General features: G+C 41.1%; 1 protein-coding gene across 1 annotated transcript in view; it reads left to right on the top strand.

Moving 5' to 3' along the window:
- The window catches only part of LOC131966925 (A disintegrin and metalloproteinase with thrombospondin motifs 9-like), a 50,743-nt gene that overhangs the window by 20,626 nt on the left and 10,090 nt on the right, over positions 1-20,027 (top strand). Inside the window, exons 23-30 of the mRNA XM_059328608.1 lie at positions 79-198; positions 2,013-2,120; positions 2,202-2,369; positions 4,864-5,112; positions 6,994-7,155; positions 7,423-7,599; positions 14,756-14,926; positions 18,146-18,322. Of these exons, the coding sequence (XP_059184591.1) occupies positions 79-198; positions 2,013-2,120; positions 2,202-2,369; positions 4,864-5,112; positions 6,994-7,155; positions 7,423-7,599; positions 14,756-14,926; positions 18,146-18,322 (1,332 nt within the window). The remainder of the gene's footprint in view (positions 1-78; positions 199-2,012; positions 2,121-2,201; positions 2,370-4,863; positions 5,113-6,993; positions 7,156-7,422; positions 7,600-14,755; positions 14,927-18,145; positions 18,323-20,027) is intronic.

Genomic DNA, 20,027 nt, shown 5'->3' with positions numbered 1-20,027 from the left:
TGCCTTTTCTCCATTTTCTCTCTGGCTCACTGTTGCTAATGTTCCCTACCACTCCTTTTTTTCCCTCTTTGAACCCAGTGCACTACCTCGTGCGGGCCAGGCTACCAGATGCGAGCGGTGAAGTGTGTAGTTGGCTCTTATGGTGCTGTCATGGATGACACTGAATGTAATGCTGCTACCCGACCCACTGACACCCAGGTAAGGAGGGCTTTTTCTTCCTTGCATCTTTTCTGCCTCTCGTACTTCTTTCTCGTACTTCTCTAAACTGCCCAAAATCTCTTCATCTCCTCACTGCGAGAGCAACAGTCCATGGTTGAGTCTCAGATTGATTCATATCTCTCCTGTGAGGAGAGAAGGAAGCATCCACACTCAAGCACACTGACACTTAAAACACACACAGACAAACACACATTTCATTTCCACCTGGTCTCAATAAAGCTATGTTGTCTGATCTAGTCTGGTCCACAGGGAAAGACAGAGGGGGAGGTTATATCGGTCTCACTATCCCCACATAGAGACATACAACTGTGATAGAATCGGCATAAGAAAGCCCAAGTGTTTTAGGGTAACCTGTTAACCTGGTAAGCTGTTCTTTAGAATACTCTTTATTCATTATGAGACACTAAAGTCTGGCAGAGGGCGTTTTTGTCTCCCTTATAAGTATTTGCTCTCAGTTTGGATTTTGCCCATGCATTTACTTCAAATTACCCCTTAGTTGTGACAGCTGTTTTTGGAAACTTAAAGTGGCTGCACATGAAATTCAGATCTTATCAGTTGCCTGCACACAGCTCTCAACATGGCAGTGGCTTAGCCGGTGGCTAGCAGCTAATGTTGTTTTGTTTTGTTTTGTTAATTCAAATTAATAGCAAAAATAAGTGTGTTCATTTTGACAGCTCCACTTTATATTCTTGCATGCATTTGTTTATGAAATGTTCCACACACGCAAGGAGACACAGAAACGCCAAAGAAACCTATTTTGAGCTGAATGAAAGATTTGTTTGGTCAGCGTGGGGCGTAAACCCATTTCAGAGGGCTGAGCATGCAGACTCAGTGTGAGGCCCCCCTCTAGTCGCAGCGGCTCTTAATTCCGGTGCCTGGGCCGACAGAGCCAGTGACCCTGAAGCAGTCGCCCCACCTCGTTGTGATTCTAACCAGCCAGCCATGAAGTGGGCCACCAGTCGCTAGTCCTACCAGCCATCAAGCAGGGCTTAGGAAAAGAAAGACGGAAAGATGGATGAAGGACTGAGTATAAGTAGAGAGAAGTGGAGGCAAGGGATGCTTTTCTCGATTCTACTACACATAGACTGGATGAAAGCTGAACAGTTCTGAACACTCCTTTGGCCTCTTATATCATTTACGAATGCCCTAAAGCTGTAAATGCACACAAACTCACATGACAATAACAAAATCATATTTTTAAAGATAATCTGGTAAAATGTGAGTCTGACAGGAAGTGTGCATAGAGCTTCTTTAGGGGGTCCATGAGGACTATTTGCTTCTGTCAGGAAGCAGCATGTGGAATGTGGAGCCTGCTCAGAGCCTGTGCAACTTGATTAGGGCCCTCATTCCTAGAGACTGGGGGTCAGAGGGCACCAGAGGGCATGGAGGAAAAAGAGGAAAGGGCGGAAGGTGAGGGACAAGGGGGTGGATTAGGGGTGGAGTTTACAACCACGCCAGCATGGACATTGGAGCCCTGAATACCACTCCACTATGACCTGTTATGACAGGGATCAGGGCTTTATGCTGAGTGGCTTACTGCCACAATCCATAGTTTTAACTGACGGGGCGGACCCTGTTAATGTTGTTTTGGTAAGGGAAAGGGTTGATGGGAAACACAACTACTCTCAAACGAAGAGCTGAACGAATATAGTTTAAGTCATTAATGACGCTCCCATGTCAGAGGAACTATCTCTGATATTCATGGTATTTTGTGTTCAGGGACAGATGTTGTTACAGTATATTCATTTTGTTAATCACTGCATGAATGGGTGTATGTGTCCGTCCTTCCACAGGACTGTGAACTGGCCCAGTGTCCCAGCAGCCACCCTGTTCCCCCAGGGACTAAAGTCCCCTCCCACCAGGGCCACAAAACCCAGTGGCGGTTTGGTTCCTGGACCCAGGTTGGTAGTCCTGTCACATCTTCAATTTGGTTGTCTTTTTGTTGGTTTCCAGCTTCTTAAGCTTTCTCCTCTGTACAACAGTGTAGTGCCAGCTGTGGCAAAGGGACACGCATGCGCTACGTGAGTTGCCGTGACAACCAGGGTGGTGTGGCAGAGGAGTCGGCGTGTGCCCACCTGCCAAAACCCCCTGCCAGAGAAGTGTGCTCAGTCGTGGCCTGCGGACAGTGGAAAGTGCTGGAATGGACAGTGGTAAGAAAAGCACCCATCATCATTTATTAGGTTTAAATGACCAAGTTATCTCAAAATTACAATGTGAAGTTGCTGCACCTAAATGTATACAAGCTCACTCAGTGTTGTAGAGGACAGCTTAAATAAGTGTAAAATTTTCCTGTTGAATTGCATTTTCCTCAGATCTGCAACTTATTATACTGACAGACAACTGTTGATTAACCTAAATTGTATGCTGTCAATATTACCATCCAGATGTTTTTCTTACTGTAAAGTGTATTTATTGCAGCGCACTCAACATTATTTTTCACCCACACTGACAATTAGTGTCTACACACGCTATGTAGATGTTTGTGTGAGGAAAGATGTGAAGACAGGATGGCAGCTGGAAGGCGAGTGTGTATCGAGGTTTTGAGGAGGGCTGGAAAAAGGCAAGTGTGTGTGAAAGAGGGAGAGAGAGAGAGAGACAGAGAAAGAGAGAGAGAGAGAGAGAGAGAGAGAGAGAGGGAATTAGGAGAATAGGAGGGAGGCAAAAGTTTCTGGAGCTGGGAGATGCAAGAGGCTGCAGTGAGGGGCTCCAGTCTTGTTTACAGATGTTTCTCATCAGAGTCCTGGTGATACACTACAGTCAGACTGCAGGTCTGGTCACCATACACACACACACACACACCCACACACACATGTACCACCAAGCCAAAGATACTCATTGACCCCCTCGAAAGGAAATAGTTCATCCCAAGGCCAAAAAAGATTTCAGAGGCCTATCCTAGCCACACACACACACACACACACATTTTACTGACCCAAAGCAATGGGCTGCTGTGTCCCGCAGTGACAGAACCCTCAATTGTGACTGACTTTTGTTATTGTTCTCAGGGCCTGTGCAGCCAACAATATGTTACCCAACAGCTTCATTTAGTATCACATCACATACATGGACTTATAGCATGTAAAACCCTCTTACAGTATCTAAAACCAAGTGAAATACATAACATTGTGACAGAGCAATATAAACCTCTGGACAGTGTAATCCCAGGCGAGGTTTTTAAGCAGACGGCTGTTGCATAAGTATAATAGATCACCTTATGCAAGACATAAAGTGGACTGCAAGGGAAGAGCTGAGTGAGACACCATTAGTGTTTGGCAGAAGATCTGTTCTGTGTTATTTTCCTGAAAAGAAAGATATGTGTACTTGGGTCCTTTGAGATACTCCATTGTCAGCCAGTGCCAGAGCCATGGCCGTTTGCAACATTTCATGTTTAAGTGGAATGAGAGCTGTGTCAGCATCTTTGAGACCAAGTCAAGCTTGCTTTCAGTTATTGTTGGACCGTGGCAAAAATAAGCCTTGTTTTTAAGGCTCAGCTGATAAGCGGAGGGTTTCCATTTTGGTGGCATCAGGATTCCATCTGGATGTACTTGATAGTTCATACTCATCATAGTTCTGCTAGTCGCTCTGATTTTGGCCTCCAGCAGGCCTTTGGGGTCAGTGTCCATTCGAGTGTCAGCTGGAAATGGGGTCAACAAGTCCGTATCTGAGGACACATGTTATCAAACTGGGAGTTATTGCTTCCCCCAGTTAGATTTAAGTATGTTGCCTCTTGAGATCAGATACAGTTGGATGTAAGCAACAGCCATAGCTATTTTGGCCCTGTTCAGTCCTGGCATCAACATGCGTCTCCACATCCGTCTTGAGTGACCACTTGTGATCGGAGCTCACTCTATATGCAAATAAACGCGTACATAATTTACATTTGCCAAAAAAGACCAAATGCATTCTTGTTTTTTAACCGGCAGGAGGAAGCACACTTCCTGTGCCTAGTCTGTCTTCACTTAAAAGAATAACAACAAATCAAAACAAACCAGACTAAGTCTGTTCTTTGGCATTTTCAGATAAACAGAATCACCCAGCATGTTTCAAAATTTGCAGACATCTTGGACTGCGTCCTCAAAAATCCATTTCACCTGTTGTTGTGGGTGCCTGTCTTAAATATGACAATGTTGATCTGGTAATGAGTACATACTTCCACTTACACAGAGGAATTCAGTTGGGTGGAAGTCCATCAGTATGACCCTGAGCGGTCTGAGTGATGGGATCTCAAGGCGTCCTCAGGAGGGCTGTACTTAAAGCTGTCCACTTGTGATTGGATCACTAAAAGAAGCATGTTAATGCCAGGTGTGGCTTCAGGCATTGTTTTGGACCATCATGGGATATGCACTACCTAGGAAGGATGAAGAGGGAAAGACAGTTACTAAGTCAATCCCATTTATGGATGAGAAGGCTAGTGATAATGGTATCATATGATAACCCCATAGTTATTACAGTGATTAATGGTCAAATTTTTGTTTCAGAGTTGTCAACATCTGTAAAATGCAGGTTAAAGAACGCATATAGATGGCCCATTTAAGCCATACTAATAGCAAGTCAATATGAACGGTTAATATCCCCCCCCCCCCCAAGTCTCTCACACCATGGTTCTGCTTGTCTTAATCCACTGTTCTCTGTGTGTGTGTTCAGTGCTCAGTAACCTGTGGCCAGGGGAAGACGACACGGCAGGTACTGTGCGTCAACTTCAGTGACCAAGAAGTGAATACTAGTGAGTGTGACCCAGACGATCGTCCTACCACAGAGCAGGACTGTGCTATGTCTCAATGCCCGTCCCGCTCCACCGAGTCCCGACCTTTCCCGTCCTCACCAAATGCCAGCGCCAGGAACAACCTGCCCCGTAGCCAATCCCACCAATGGCGGACTGGACCCTGGGGCGCGGTAAGGCATCTTCCACACAATGGCACAGGGTCGAATAACATTTCTTTGAAATGTTAGGCTTAATTTTGTTCTACCCTCAGCTCAAACCCTCAGCTCAAATAATATAAGTCCAGAGAAAATTTTAGCAAGTGGGCAAATAAGACATGAGAAATGTCATCCTCTATTGATTGAACCAATGGTGAGTCAATGCAGGATTAAAGGAATAGACCTGGAAAATACGCTTATTCATTTTATTCTCTTGGCGAGAGTGTGTTTACACCAAACAAAAAGCAAGTTTTTTGCGCAAACAAGTTCAATGCAAAGATTCAAATAGATGTCAATTTTTCCCAGGCATTATTTGTATGTTTCAACTTGCAAGTGAAATTATCATGACAACATGTAGCAAAAGCCCATCAGTTTTGAGATACTCCTGATTACTCCAAACTCCTTTCAGAAAACAAGCATTTTTAAAGTTGTTTGCTTCTCTTTTTGCAGACCTGACACAGCATTTATTCAGACATTTTCACATCAGCATTGTGATGTAGTCATTTCAGAATCTTTTTGAGATGTTTATTGCAATTAAATCACAACAAAAATTTTCCATTTTGGATTCATACCACCATTACTGCAGCAGTCATTCAGACCTTCCTGGAGAAGGTGGTGAAATTTACAGATCTGTGTGCGGCTTTGAAGAATGTTATTAACCCAAAAATGATAGCGTTTCATTTCATCTGTTTCCGTTTTTTGGGTTGATTACAGAAAAAAAAGGTGCGGAGTAATGTGGATAAAGAGAAATAATGTTACGGTACGACTTGCGTGAGAAACGTGATGCGAAAATACGCTTCGCCTTTGGTGTAGACACAGCATTGGATGAGAAGATAGCGAGCACTTTTATGTCTGTACAGTAAATATGATGCTACAGCCAGTAGCTGGTTTGGCAACAATTTATACACATTTGAGATAACATACATACAAAAGTATTAATTATTGAGTTTCAGAGGTTCATGTATGTGGATTTTGTTACATTTGGACAAGGCCAGGCTAGCTGTTTCCTCCCGTTTCAAGTCTTTGTATTAAGCTAAGCGAACCATCTCCCATACAGACATGAGAATGGTAAAGATATTCACCTTGTGCACTGCAAGAAAGTAAAGCCTAGTTCATTGTGATGGCAATTGATCTCTAAGTTGCTTGTGTTGCAGGGATTTGTGGTAGTTTAAGAACTAATGTAAATTGTTAAGTCCAGCCATTTCTACTAACTAGTTATTTTGCGTTTAGTAACCTGATGCAGACTTTGTCAAGGCCTTGCTCTCTTTTTAAGACAAGGTCTTCGCTATTGTGACGTAGCACCACAGGATAGCGTGACTCAGGAGCCACCGACTGTCCTCCCCCATGGATCTCTTTCTATGTATTGTTCAGCTGTAAAAATTCTGTTAGTGATGATCTCTGTCCAAAAATAACTGTGACCTTTAAATAATTCCAGGAAGTGATTAAAGCTATTTCTAGTGACTCTTCCTGCCTCTGTCCTGAGGATATGTATTTTAATATAGCAGCAGACGTGGTCATAAATTTGACATGAGATGTCTCTCTCCTGTTCTCTGAATTGTTTGTAAGAGTGCTGGCTTTGGGTGCGCACAGTGTTTATCTCATAGTGCACAATTATTTGATATGAGTACTGTTTGCATTTATCCCACTGGTTACTTTTTTATGTCCTCAAAGACACATTGATTTAATACTTTGCAGCTGGATGTTACTTTAGTGTATGTTTATACGTCATTAGGTCTAAAGGAAATATAAATAATATATAGTTTATCCCTCCAAGACTTATATCCACCTATACACTGAGCATCTGTTTTTGGGAACCATCTATTTGACAATGTGCACTCTCCACTCTCTGTACTACAGTGCTCCAGCACATGTGCAGGAGGTTTCCAGCGGCGTGTAGTAGTGTGCCAGGATGAGAACGGCTATCCCGCCAACAGCTGTGAGGATCGTAGCCGGCCCAGTGAGCAACGGTCCTGTGAGTCAGGGCCATGTCCGCAGTGGATCTATGGCAACTGGGGAGAGGTAAGACAAACATCACTTTACTGATGTTTACATCAGATCACAGCTCCTTGTCAGATATTGGTCTAGTTTAGAGAGAAAACAGTAACCTGTAAAACTGTGCTCATTTGTGTTTTAATAAATACTTCGATGCAGAAGTTCAGGCTCACGTGCTTCACAAAAGATACAGATTCTATCCTATCACATGAAATGGCCCTAGTTTTTCCTTCACACCCAGAAACCTTTTCCCATACGTATGTGTAACACACCCTCTCCTCCTGCTGTCTTCAGTGCACCAAGCCATGTGGAGGTGGGATAAAGACGAGGCTGGTGGTGTGTCAGCGTCCAAACGGCGAGCGTTTCAATGATCTGAGCTGCGAGATCCATGACAAGCCACCAGATCGTGAGCAGTGCAATACTCAGCCGTGCCCGTCTAGCCCCCACTGGAGCACAGACCCATGGAGCTCGGTACGCTCGTAAAAAATACTCTATACCTTGTTTTTCAACCTCACATTTTTTTCAAATACCTGTAGTGTTATTCTTTCACAAACGGCCTTAAAGGGGCTTTGACTTTGGTGCCTCCGCGCTGGAGAAATTACACTCCCACTTCTCTACTTTGACTTTTAACCTCCTCCACTTCCTGCTCCTTCTCTGGTGCCTGCGATTGGTCAACGTTTCCTCAAGACATTCGGAAAGTTACTTTCTGTTGCGCTTGAATGTCAAAGATACGCTTACTTGCAATATGCCAAAAAAGTACTGTCAAAAATACTTCAGTGACAGCTGTGACCACAAGAACATTTTTGTCAGTCCTAGTTACCATAAAACTGTTGTTGAGCCTTGTATTAGTATTTGGAAAATTCAGGATCACTTTGTATTACAATCAAAGTTAGTTTTGTAAAATATTGTTTTTAAAGATAATTTATTAAGATATTTTTTTCCTTTTTATCTTTTGTATATAGTATTAACTTTTAAAAGTGATTTATTTTGTGTCTTAGCTCTTTGTATTCGCACATTTAGCCAATCTTTGTTCATATGCAAATACTGATGAATGTTTTTGTATATCAGGAATATACAGTATGATGCCTTGCTCTTTTATTATCCAAAGAATGGCCCATAATCTCCAAATATGTGGTGCTACAAAATGTTGTTGATGTTCTGTTATGAACTTTAAAAGCACCAGCTTACATAGGACTGTATTTGGGCTGTGTACTATATATACATCTTTGTACTATATACATCTTTGAAATGGCTATTGTATCAAGAATTCAATTTGTCTCAAGGCACATGTGGTTTTTTAGAAGAGTTACTAATTTTAAGTAGACACTTTATTTTACAGTTAATGTATTTACCTTTTGCTACAAAACAGTGGTGTTGCCCCAAAATAACACGACGCATGAATTTGTTGACACAAAGGTTCCTGAAACGTCCAGTATCAGTAGTAAACACCAGCAAACAGCAGCTGTACTAGCACTGTAAAATAAAATGTCTCACAGAGTTTGTGGTAATTAGTACTATTAGCCATTGTATTCCAGTTTGGCAGAGGGTTTTGACCCAGATTTTCCTTAGTGTGGCCAAAACAATAGGTTTAAAGCTCTCTGCTCCAAAGGTGCTTGATGTGAGTGTATTTATATTGTGTTAGTTCATGTTTTCTTTGTACAATAAGTACTTGGAGTTGCTAAATATGCTATGCTCAACAATACCTCATTTGGAACAAAACACAACTCAACTAGCCATTAAACTATGATAACCTACACTACAGTGGTGCTTTAGCCAAACAAGGGAGTTATAAGATATTTAAAAAAATTAACCATCACATTTTTGGTCAGTTAGGTGTTTATTGTGGCATATTGCTTTTTGATGCTGCCTTTTCTGTACTTTTTATTTCTTTCCATGAGCAGTTAGTGGATTGATCAGATTGATCAGCTAAATGTATCACAGATTTGATGAAATAATTGTTGAATTGTCTTCGAATGTCCATCAAACAACTATGGGCTGTTAAAATGTCGTACTTTGAACACGTGATACTTGTGACCACAGGGGAAGTTAATAGTGTTTTGTATCCAGAGCTCTTACTCTGAGCCAACCTAATGTGTCTACCTCAGTCTCTGTTATGATTGCCCCCCTGCCGTATCTTTCTCTCCCTTGCACTGGAGGGATTTTGGCTGGCTAAGATTAAGCATGAGTTGTTGAGGCTACCCAGTGCAGCTGATGGTCCTAAACACAGATCAGGGTGTGCGTCTTCTCCCACCTTATAATACTTAAAGGGGAACTACTCCCGTTTTCAAAATTCATACATGTTATTACTATGGTCTATGACTGAATATTAGTAAACATGAACAACTCTCTCCCAATTCAAAAACAAGAGTGCTTAAACTAAATTTTTTGTGATTTGTGATGTCATCAAGTAGGGATGTCAACGGTTAATACGTTAACCACTGAAAATATTTTTGACCCATAGTGCATCTTGGTCTATAGCTTAATTTGCATAGCATTAAACTGCATTGAACATTGAAGTTGCACAATGTATGCCCAGCTTAAATGGAAACTTTTAGCCACTAGCTCTGTGCCAGTCTCCCTCCATGCTGCAGCGCCCTGGAGCTCACCCTCTGTCATTCAGTCTGCCGGTGGGTGGGAGTAGGGGGCGCTCCGGCTGCTGCTGCATGGAGGGAGTTGTTTATCTGCCTCTACTGCAAAGTTTCCCCCTAAAAGAAACTCTGTGTGGGACCATTCAGAACAGCAAGGAAGTCAAATGTAAAATATACGATGCTACTCTTCAGTTTAGTACTTAGTAGTACTGGCACTATGCTGTACCAAATTAAGAACAAGCACCCTCCAACACTGCCAATCCATATGGTGAGGGTGAAAGATGTAAAGAGCAGTTTTGTGCCTTGAGCCTGAGTGCATTATTCCATCAAGAGCTACTGTACCTAAACGCATTGAGAGAGAGTAGCTCATGTTAAAAAATGTTCATTAAACTGTCCTAGGCCATGGAAATAACATTGAAATTGTAAATTTAGGTGATGTTCCCCTTTAACCTCCTGTTCATCAGTGAAAACTGATCCAGAATCTGTGGTTAGGGGCAACTTTTGCCTGTAGCCCACCCAGTTGACTCCTCCTGGTCATAAATGTCTGTACTGACATCACACCTTATTTTAAGGGCCTGTTAACACAGCAGTGAGTACATTTTATACCACACATCATTTACTAATGAGAACTATTGCTCGTAATGACTCCCACGTGTGATTGTGAGCAAGCGAAAAATCAAATCTAGGTTGAATCAGCGAAAGTAGAACACAACAGCATTAACACAACACATCTTATTACTCCTCTTTAGTTTCATTTTTCAGTCTTAGCAGTTTGACTTTTTGTGCTCTTGGTGCAAACAGCAGTACACATCAAACACCATATCAACAGGCTCTTGAAATAAGCATAATGTATGTCTCTTATTCACAAATGGCAGTATTAGTTTGTGTTTCAAGAAGATTTCTGTATATTTATGTAATTACTTGTATTTATTGTTACTTCATTATAATGTTATGTCAATATTTAATTTTTTTATGGATTTGTTGGATTTCTGTTCATTTCCAGAAAAGGTTACGATTAAAGTGAAGTAGAGGTACTATCAAAGGCTTTTTTCATTCTTATTTGAACAATATATTTTGGTAACGCTTTAGATTGCGGCCCACAACATTCAGTGCAATTATTCCCAATTTTCTGTAGTTTTTGGGTACAGTATGTACTCATAGGTAGGTGTGTACTTTTGGTACAAGATGTGAAGTTAGGGAATAACACTGAAAACACAACAAGCAGCCACAAAGTACAGCTTGCCACAACAATTACATTTCTTCCCCCTGTGGCCCAGAGGCGTGTTCATGTGTTTCAGGCAGGAAGAAAGTCTTTATAACATAGGTCAACATGTCACAGGGCTCTGCTTTCTGATTGGCTGCAGGTATTCTCAGGCTACAATTTGCAGCCAAAAGTTAAAATATCCCCAACAGTGGAGCAGTTGTCGATGGAAAGGTGTGTATATATTCACACCTTTCCGTAGACATTACATGGCAGCTCACCACAGGGAGCACTTGTTTCAATATCTGGGGGAATGATTGTAGCCCGTAACAGCCCCCCCTAACCTCACATCTTGTTCACTTGTACCTCCGTGTATGTGACATTAAGTACTGTACTGGTACATTTAGTACAAAATTTACACTGTAGATATGGAAGCACATTTTCGTTCACATGCAGTGAGCAGGTCTATGCAAACAAAGAAAAATTAAAATAATTTCTTCTTATTCACTGTCAACTTACACAAACTGGTTGTCCACAAAAAGTCAGAAACCAAGATAACTGATGATGAAAGTACTAACCTCTAACAACATTCATTACGCCAATAGCCTCTCCACTTGCAACACTGTAGTCGTGCTGCTAAGCCCTATAATGAAGTGTTTAACTCAAGATTACCAACTCCTGCTTTATGGTAATTACAGTGCGTTTGTCAATAAGGAAGTGTCCTATATTATTTAGTGTTACCTTTTCACTTTTAAAGATTTAAAAAGAGAGGCCTTGCCAATAGCTTATCAAGCAGTCCTCCCCCCATGTTTTTCATGAATGAAAACGCACAAATCACTGAGCAATATCCTTGTTATTTTAAGTAGTCAGGGCCTCTGCTGACCTCTTTGAGCAATCGTGCTTTTGCCGTCTGTGTCAGGAGTTCAAAGCTCTTTCCGTCAAGGTAAAGCTTTGTCCCATGTGACAAAGCCTCAGTATTCCTCCCGTTTCATTTACTGTGTTCATTCACTCTTAATGCCTACCCCGGCTTTTTTCTGGGACGCCTGGTGACGCGTGCTCCGCTATGAAGTTGCCAGTGCCCTTTACCCCTTTCTGTCAGGCCCCTCTACTCCGGTCTAATGCAAGTTGATGACAGTGTACCAATAAGGGGGCCAGTGACAGTGACTCGAATGAGGGGGTCTGTCAGCAAGACAATGCAGTGGTGTATTGGTGGGTCAAAGGTCACGTTTGATCTGGGGAGGGGCCCCTTCCCGGTTCATCCCATCAGCACAGACAGACTTCTGGGAAACTGCTGATATTCCGGGGGGAAAAAAACCAACAAAACAGTTGAATAGGATTCCCGAACATTATGCTGACATTGAAAAGTTGGGGGTTCATTTCACTTGTGCTCACCGATGCTTTGCCTGTCTAGATCTTTATACCTAAAGTTACATGATTTGAATTAAGCATTTTCTATCTCCAATTCCATGGATTGTGATCACTCTTTGTGTACTAAAGGCAGTTTGAACGGATCAGACTGGTGATTGACACTGTTTAAATTACATGTAGCATTATGGTGAATAGCAAATGCATTTATTTAACGCTCTACCTTAAAGGTATATTATGCAGGAATTGTCGTTTTCGTGTTTGTAGACACAACATTTAAACTTGGCGTATACGCTATGACGCAAGTGAAAGCCAATACAAAATTCTCCTTTTGATACGAGCTCTGTACGCTGGCGTTCCCCCTCGCTATAATTGCTATATTTACTTTATTTGGCGCAGTGCCCACTGTTTTTGTAGCTTTGTGTTTTTAGGGTGACTCCCAGAAAAGCCCCCAAGACAGCAAAATAAAAAGAAGAGAAAATAAAGGCAGAGGGCAGGGTCTTGAGTGATGACTGAGATGGATAATTGATACACATTGTATGTACATATACTATACATTATTTTTCAGGAAAATCCTGCATGTTATACCTTTTAACACAGTGATTCTCAAAGCGTCGACCAGGGGTCTATAAAAAGTTTTCCCATTAATTTCTTTGAATTACCATGATACAAAAAACTCTAAAAAGGTTATTCAGTGTAAAGTGACTTTGAGTATCTTCAAATGCGCTATATGAATCCGATCAATTCATATTATTATTACTCTCACAAATCTTTAACTCTTAGGTTCTTTATACAGAATACATATCTATTGCAATATCTTTATAATTGTTTCTCTTGTGGTGTTCTTTCACATAACTAAGACTAAAACAGTGTAAAAAATGGGCTACATGAATTTATTCAAAGGGGCGCTCAAGGGGGTCCCTGGTATATTCGCTGTCTTTAGGGAAACAGATTCAGAACCTCTTCTTTAACATATGAAACGCTTTACAGTGCTCATTCACCAGTTCATACACATGCACACTAGAGATGCCATGCAAGGCTCTTACCTGCCCATCAGCAACATGGTTCAGTTGATGCAACCCTTTGACATGTGGACAGCAGGGATTGAACTACCGACCTGCAGTTAGTAGACGACCCGATCTACTTCCTACAAATAAAACTGATGCAAATAAAAGTGTTTATATTTATTGTTTAAGTATGTACGAGCAGTTTGTATTCGTGCGCTGTGGATAATTACAGAACCCCGGAGAACTTGTGGGCAAACTTTATGATCCTTGAATGGGGGGAACTGATACACATGGTGTTTTAATTTAACCCATTTGTACTGATTCTGGAAGGTATTCTGAGGGCATTTCAGCACATTACAACAGCAGGGACGCCCTTGTAAAAAAGTATATAAAACTTTAGAGGAATGACCTGTTTGAAAGGAACAGTCTGGAAGAGAGCCTGAGATTTTAAATGCTTTCCTTTAATGACTTGAACCTTTACTGGAAAGCCCAGTTTCCCATGTGATGACCCACTTTCTCTCAGCACAAATGTGTTCCTTTATATTGTGTTCATGTCAGGCAGTACCATTAAAAATACAATCTTTTGAGAGAGACAGACATAATCAACACAGTGTTGTTCTTATTTACATCTGCATAAGATTCACACAGTTGATACAACTCCGTTTCTTTATTTCGTGGCAAAAAAACAAACTGAATCATAACATTTTTCATCTTTTATTAATTGACATTCCAATAAATCCAGCACATTACAAACCAAACTGGGAGTAAAAAGTGAGAATAAGCATTTTGTGAGCCGTTCTCCCCCTGAATGAGGTGAGAGGTCACAGCATGTTCCTGTCCACTACAGTCCCTTGCTGGTCAGGACAGCACCACACGCTGCGCCGCATACTCGTTCAACTCTGAGCCTGTCACTTCCCATCCATCCCCACATGCAACGCCCCCTTTGATTATCCGAGCACAGCCCAGCCCTTCTCCACTCCCTCCTGTAACTCTGCTGTGTATGTGTGTGTGTGTGTGTGTGTGTGTGTCTGCCTGCCTGCCTGCCTGTCAAATCGAGTAAGACTCCCAGTAACTCGTTGAACCCGGAGGTGAAACAAACTGCTGCCGGGTTGAACGGGGGCGCTTTGCCATTGGACCTGCTGCCCCACGTGGAACTCTCATATCACGTTTTTTTTTAATAGTTTTTGAGTCAAGTGATCAACTTTTATCTTTTCAATAAATACTAATTCATTATAGCTGCTGTGCTGTACTTTTCACGCAGATTCAATTAAGTCTGACATTTAACAAATGATGTGCATTATGAATCCCAGTCATGCTGTTTGATTTGAATAATGGCAACTTAAAAATAATGAAACCATAATAAGAATTTCATTGCTTTGGAATGTACTTTTTCACGGTCTGACTTTTAACACAAAACATACCTCTTGATTTGAATTTCACTTGTTTTTCCCTTTGACCTCCTGCAGTGCTCTGCCTCTTGTGGAAGAGGGTTCAAGTCCCGTAAGGTGAGCTGCGTGACCGGCTCAGGCCGCCCCGTCCCAGAGGAAAGCTGCCAGCATCTGTCCCCCAAACCCAGCAAGCAGAGGCGCTGCAGAGGTGGTCGATGTCCCAAGTGGAAGACTGGCAGCTGGGGAGAGGTAGGACTCTGTGACCCTGCTATAAAACCCTCCTCTACCACTCTTGTTCTCACGCTGCCAGACATGTAAGCTTTTCTTCCCGCTTAATGCGTACCAGCTTGCTGCCAAGTATGTGCATATGTGTGAAAACATCTGCAGCTAAAGCTGACTGTGTTTACACACCATGCCAGGCCACTAACTAAGTCAGGGTGCTTTTACACATCACGTGGTGGTTCACAGCACAGACCTGAGCCGGCTGCTAACGGGGGGTTTGAGGTAGTGTGGGCTGAGGCTGTAGCTTCACAGTACAGTAAGTGTTACAGCAGGAGAGATGAGCACTCCTTGATCAAAGCTTAACTGATGTTCAGCCAGTGTTAATATAGCCCTCTCATGTCTATATTTTCTCTTCTCTATAACCCTTTTATCCTCTCTCTCACTGTTGCTCTTTTCCCAACTGATCACTTCTTCTTTCAAGCCCTCTTTCTCTCTTTTCACTTTCCCCCTCTCTATCTTCTGCTTCCCCAATGGGAACCACATGTTGGTCTTTTTCTTTGAATGCCGGCGATCCACTAACGTCATCATGCCAGACACACTCACAACGTGCACCTGGGCTGCTGGAGAGCCCCATCGGGTGCCTTTTTCTTTCCCTCCCTTTCCTCTCTATGTCTCTCTTTTTCCCTCTCTCTTTTCTCGTGTCCTCTTTTTTGCCCCACTGGCCGAGAGTCCGAGCACAGAGCCACATCTGTGTTCCACACGGCAGAGAGGATGTGCGTTTGCTCTCAACAGCTGTGGAGCGGGACACATGCCAGGAGAAAATGATACTGCTCACGAGTCAAATAAAGCATGTTTACCCATGATGCAGCAGTAGTTCAAGTGCTGAAACAGCATGGCAGATAATACACAGTGAAATATGTAAAGTTGTGCCACATTTGAATGGATATTTCTGTAGATTCATGTAGAAACTCTGGAACCGCAGCTTGATCTTCTGTTTATGTTTATCACTTAGTAAACAACAGGTAACCTGCAAAAATATGAGCAGTTAAGAGGCTGGTTTTAGTCTTTCTCATGTACACAGAGACTTAAAAAGTGTGATACTCTTTGTGATATTGTAATCACAAAACACATAACTTCAAAGCTGAATTTTGCATCTATTATTATGTATACATTATGCCATTCATTTGCAATACCTTAAAGAGATAGTTCAGCTTTTCTCAAGTGGTGTTGTTTGACAAACTTATTCAAGTTCAGTGTATAACCTAGCAGACAGGAGTAAGACACAGATGCTAAGAAATGTACTGCTGTGGATGGGGAAATCAGCAAAACAAAAAAATCTGTTGAATCAGTTTAAGTGTATGCTATATTAACAAGATGTTATATATTATATGCCCTCTTTAAAGCCACCACAAAAAAGTAATTGTATCTATCTGTATAGAATGTAGAAGCTGCTGGTCTACCACTGCATGCCACTAGGTGATTGTGGAGAAAGGTAGTCAGATATCGAGGCATTGGTTGGTGTCAATGTCCCTGCTATCAATCCAAAACAAACAGTATTGGATGACCTTGGATAAAGACTCAAAAATCAACTATCTTTCTCCAGTATCAAATACTGCACCTTTGCATTGGTATTCTCCAAACTGGGAGAATTCTGACCACCATCTACTGTGACTATGGAGAAATACCTCATACAACTATACTTCAAAGAAATCTAAATAATCCCTTTAACATCACTGATATGCAGGTTGTATAGAATCATCTTCTGTTGGAAAAGAGACACAAGATAGTTACTGTTAAATATCACATCCAAACACATTTTTAAAAAGTTTTAAGTTAGGATATGAAACGTTTGCATTGCTTGTATGATGTGATTTTTCATTCATCTGGCTAACGGCTGAACAGAATTGGCAGAAAACAAATCAGATTCATCATCTACCTCTCATTCTGTGTTTTCTGTAGAAATGTGTTCCATATGACAGCAGAAAAGAAATGCTTTCATCAGAAACACTGCTGCAAAGTTTCACAAAACTATTCTTTCCAGGCTCCGACTTGAACCTTTTCACATTTCTGTAAAAAAAACAAACAAATCTTTTAACATAAACCATATAATAATATTTAATATGAACGTGGAGGTGATAATGCAGTTATTCAATCATTGCAAAATGTGTAGTGTGTAATACATTTAGGCCTATATTGTTAAAATAACAGTTAAAATACCAATGTTTCATACTTTGCTAAGTACAGAAAACATTATATTCATATATTATATTCTGTTATTCAGTAACAGAGACATTTAGACAGAATGTGTGTAATTAAATGAGAAGTAAAAAATAACAATGAAATATATGTTGGTTTTAGACCAGTATATTACCTTAAATTAATTGACAAATTTCATACAGTAGGTAAAAAATATCCAAGCTAGCAAACAAACTCACAGGGCTTAATATGTATCACGAGAGTCATATCGTCACACTGTTAAAATAATCGCCTAAGTAATTTTTTGTCAAATTCTTTTGTTTTTTTGCCTAAATCATCTCCTCATGACGCCGGCCACCTATGTTAAAATCGCCTACATCCTCATTTGATCAGATCATGTGATTTTACCCCTTTGAGGTCATCACTTCTTTGACAATTTGCCATATTCATAGGCATCAGATAAGAACCCAGCAAAGAAGAGCTAGAGGGAGATTGTTTAGTTATCAGTTTAGTTTATCAGTGTGTTGACACTATAGGTAACACTTTATTTTGAAGGTGTCTACATAAGAGTGACATGAGCGTGTCATAAACATGACATGGGATGTGTCATGAACATTAATGACACTTTGAAGTAACATTAATGCTCATGATACTTGTCATGTCATGTTTCTGACAGGCTTGTGCCACTCTTAGACACCTCGTAGACACCTTCAAAATAAAGTGTTACCATGTCTTGCTTAAGTCACAAAGGCATGTGTAAAAAAATGCCTAAGTCATTTATTTCTCTAAAGTTACATAATTTACACACAGTGTTATTACTTTGCCAATAGCCATCCTTTGTTACATCCTTTTTGAGTGAAATGATCAATAAATGTCATATGTTACACTTTTGGTGAAGTTTTTTCCTGCAAAACTTGAAAAAATTAGTTTTGAGCGATTATTTTAACAGGGTGACGATATAATAACAGAAATAAGTTGACTGCAGTGAATTAACACATTTAAAAGGAGTCATTAAAGTAGTCTAAAAGTACTTATCTGTCCTGCTTTCAGTGCTCAGCATCTTGTGGCGACGGCGTCCAGCGCCGGGAGGTGTTCTGCCAGGTCGGAGACCGACGGAGCCCGCAGGAGAACGGCTGCTCTCAGCGCTCCAGACCGGCGTCCAGCCAGAGCTGCCGCGCCGCTGATTGCCCCTCCCGGTACCGCTGGAGAGAAGGAGACTGGCAGGCGGTAAGCGGGCAACCTGTCTCAAACAAGTCGTTGTACCACTTCACCGGGATTAATTTGCTCTGTCATGTGAAGTATGAGTCGCCAGTATGATTGTGAGGCACTCAGTGCTGTCAGGAGGCCAGAGGGGAGGAGAGGAGGAGAGCTGCTGCTGCTGTATGGCGCTTATGAAAATCAGATGATCGAGCTTTTTTTTTCTTTCTCCAACACAGCCGATGTCTCGTAAAATGGATAATTCCTTTCTTAATGCTGGGTTGCTATGCTAATTCGCTAATTAGCTGAAAAATAAAGTCAATGCACACATGTGAGACATGGACGTAAATTATCTGAACATTAAACTACATTTTGCTACTTTAAAGTTAGACTGAAGGGCCTTTAAGGGAACCTATTTGATTTTCAGTCAGCTTATTTGACATGAAACTAAAACAACACACACAATTTTCTGCCAAAGTGTTATTTCTCACGAGAGATGGGTCTTTATTACATTTATTTATTTCTTTAGGGAAAATCTTTGCTCACACTGGTTAAAGTAGGTGGGTCACATACAGCTCTGCACCAATCAGGATTTAAGCATATTTGATTGACAACGTGATGAAAGTTTGGAGGTTGTGTTTTGTGCACTTTTGAATGTCATCAAACTACACTTAAAGGAGCTTAGCTCAGGTTTTGACTCTTGTTAATAATATTTTAGTCAGGGATATTGTATGTTATTGACAAAGTGATGTGAAACAACATTTACATGGAGGTAAAAGTAAAAAAAAAAATTCTAGAGCAGTCAAGCAATTAAACATATTTTAATTAATTACATGCTTTGTGATATACTCATCTAAATCAATCTCATATATTGTGGAAGATGAGTGGCTCATGAGAATATTATGTACTGTACTTTACTTGGAGGGTTGTATGTTCAGTGGTGCATTAGGTCAGACACCATCAATTCATCAAAATTAACATGTTATTTGTGACAGCCCTGACTTTTTATATTATTTGTATTATTTTAAATGTAATATTTTTAAAAGTGTATGAATACTGTTATCTATTATTCATCTGTTCTAATCCACAGAACATCCAAAGTTAAAGAGTATTGTTTGCAGCCATACCTGAGCTATATTTAATGGGTACATTCCTGCTGAGTAACATTCAGTTTCTATAGGCTCGAGGCTACAGATCCTTGTAGAGGGTTGGGATTATGAGAACAGGCAGCTGCAGCAGGAGTTTCTTCTTCACTGTGTTCAAGCAATGTTGAATCTGGGTCACTGAGCAGCATGAAATGTCTCCTCTGAACGGAGAGTCTAATTAGTGTGGAGAAGTGTTTGGAGCTCCCTGCCTGGGAGTCCCAATTAACAGCTGGAAGTAATTACAGCAGTTCACCTGGCACGGGTTAACATGCCTATGTGTTTTATACACTATATACACAGCAGTCAATCTCCACAAATCGGAGATGATGCCTAACACCAACAGTTTACTTGTCTGGACACAAAGCTTCATTCTACAGTCCTAATGTACCTTGAATTGAATAAATTAGCTCAAAGTTTTGTCTACCGTCTATATTACCAAAACATACTGAAACTCATGTTGGTTTCATTCGTGCGAAGTACAGCAGCAGCACAGCTCACAATAGCAGTTCCAGGTATTTCAGTTGTTTGACAGTGTTGAACATATTAAGAGTGATGAAGACCAGCTGGGCTTGGCTGCTTTTGTAGCAGCA

Source organism: Centropristis striata, chromosome 3 (genome assembly GCF_030273125.1).
Source record: "Centropristis striata isolate RG_2023a ecotype Rhode Island chromosome 3, C.striata_1.0, whole genome shotgun sequence".
Taxonomy (NCBI): Eukaryota; Metazoa; Chordata; class Actinopteri; order Perciformes; family Serranidae; genus Centropristis; species Centropristis striata.
This window is presented reverse-complemented; position numbering and strand designations above follow the sequence as displayed.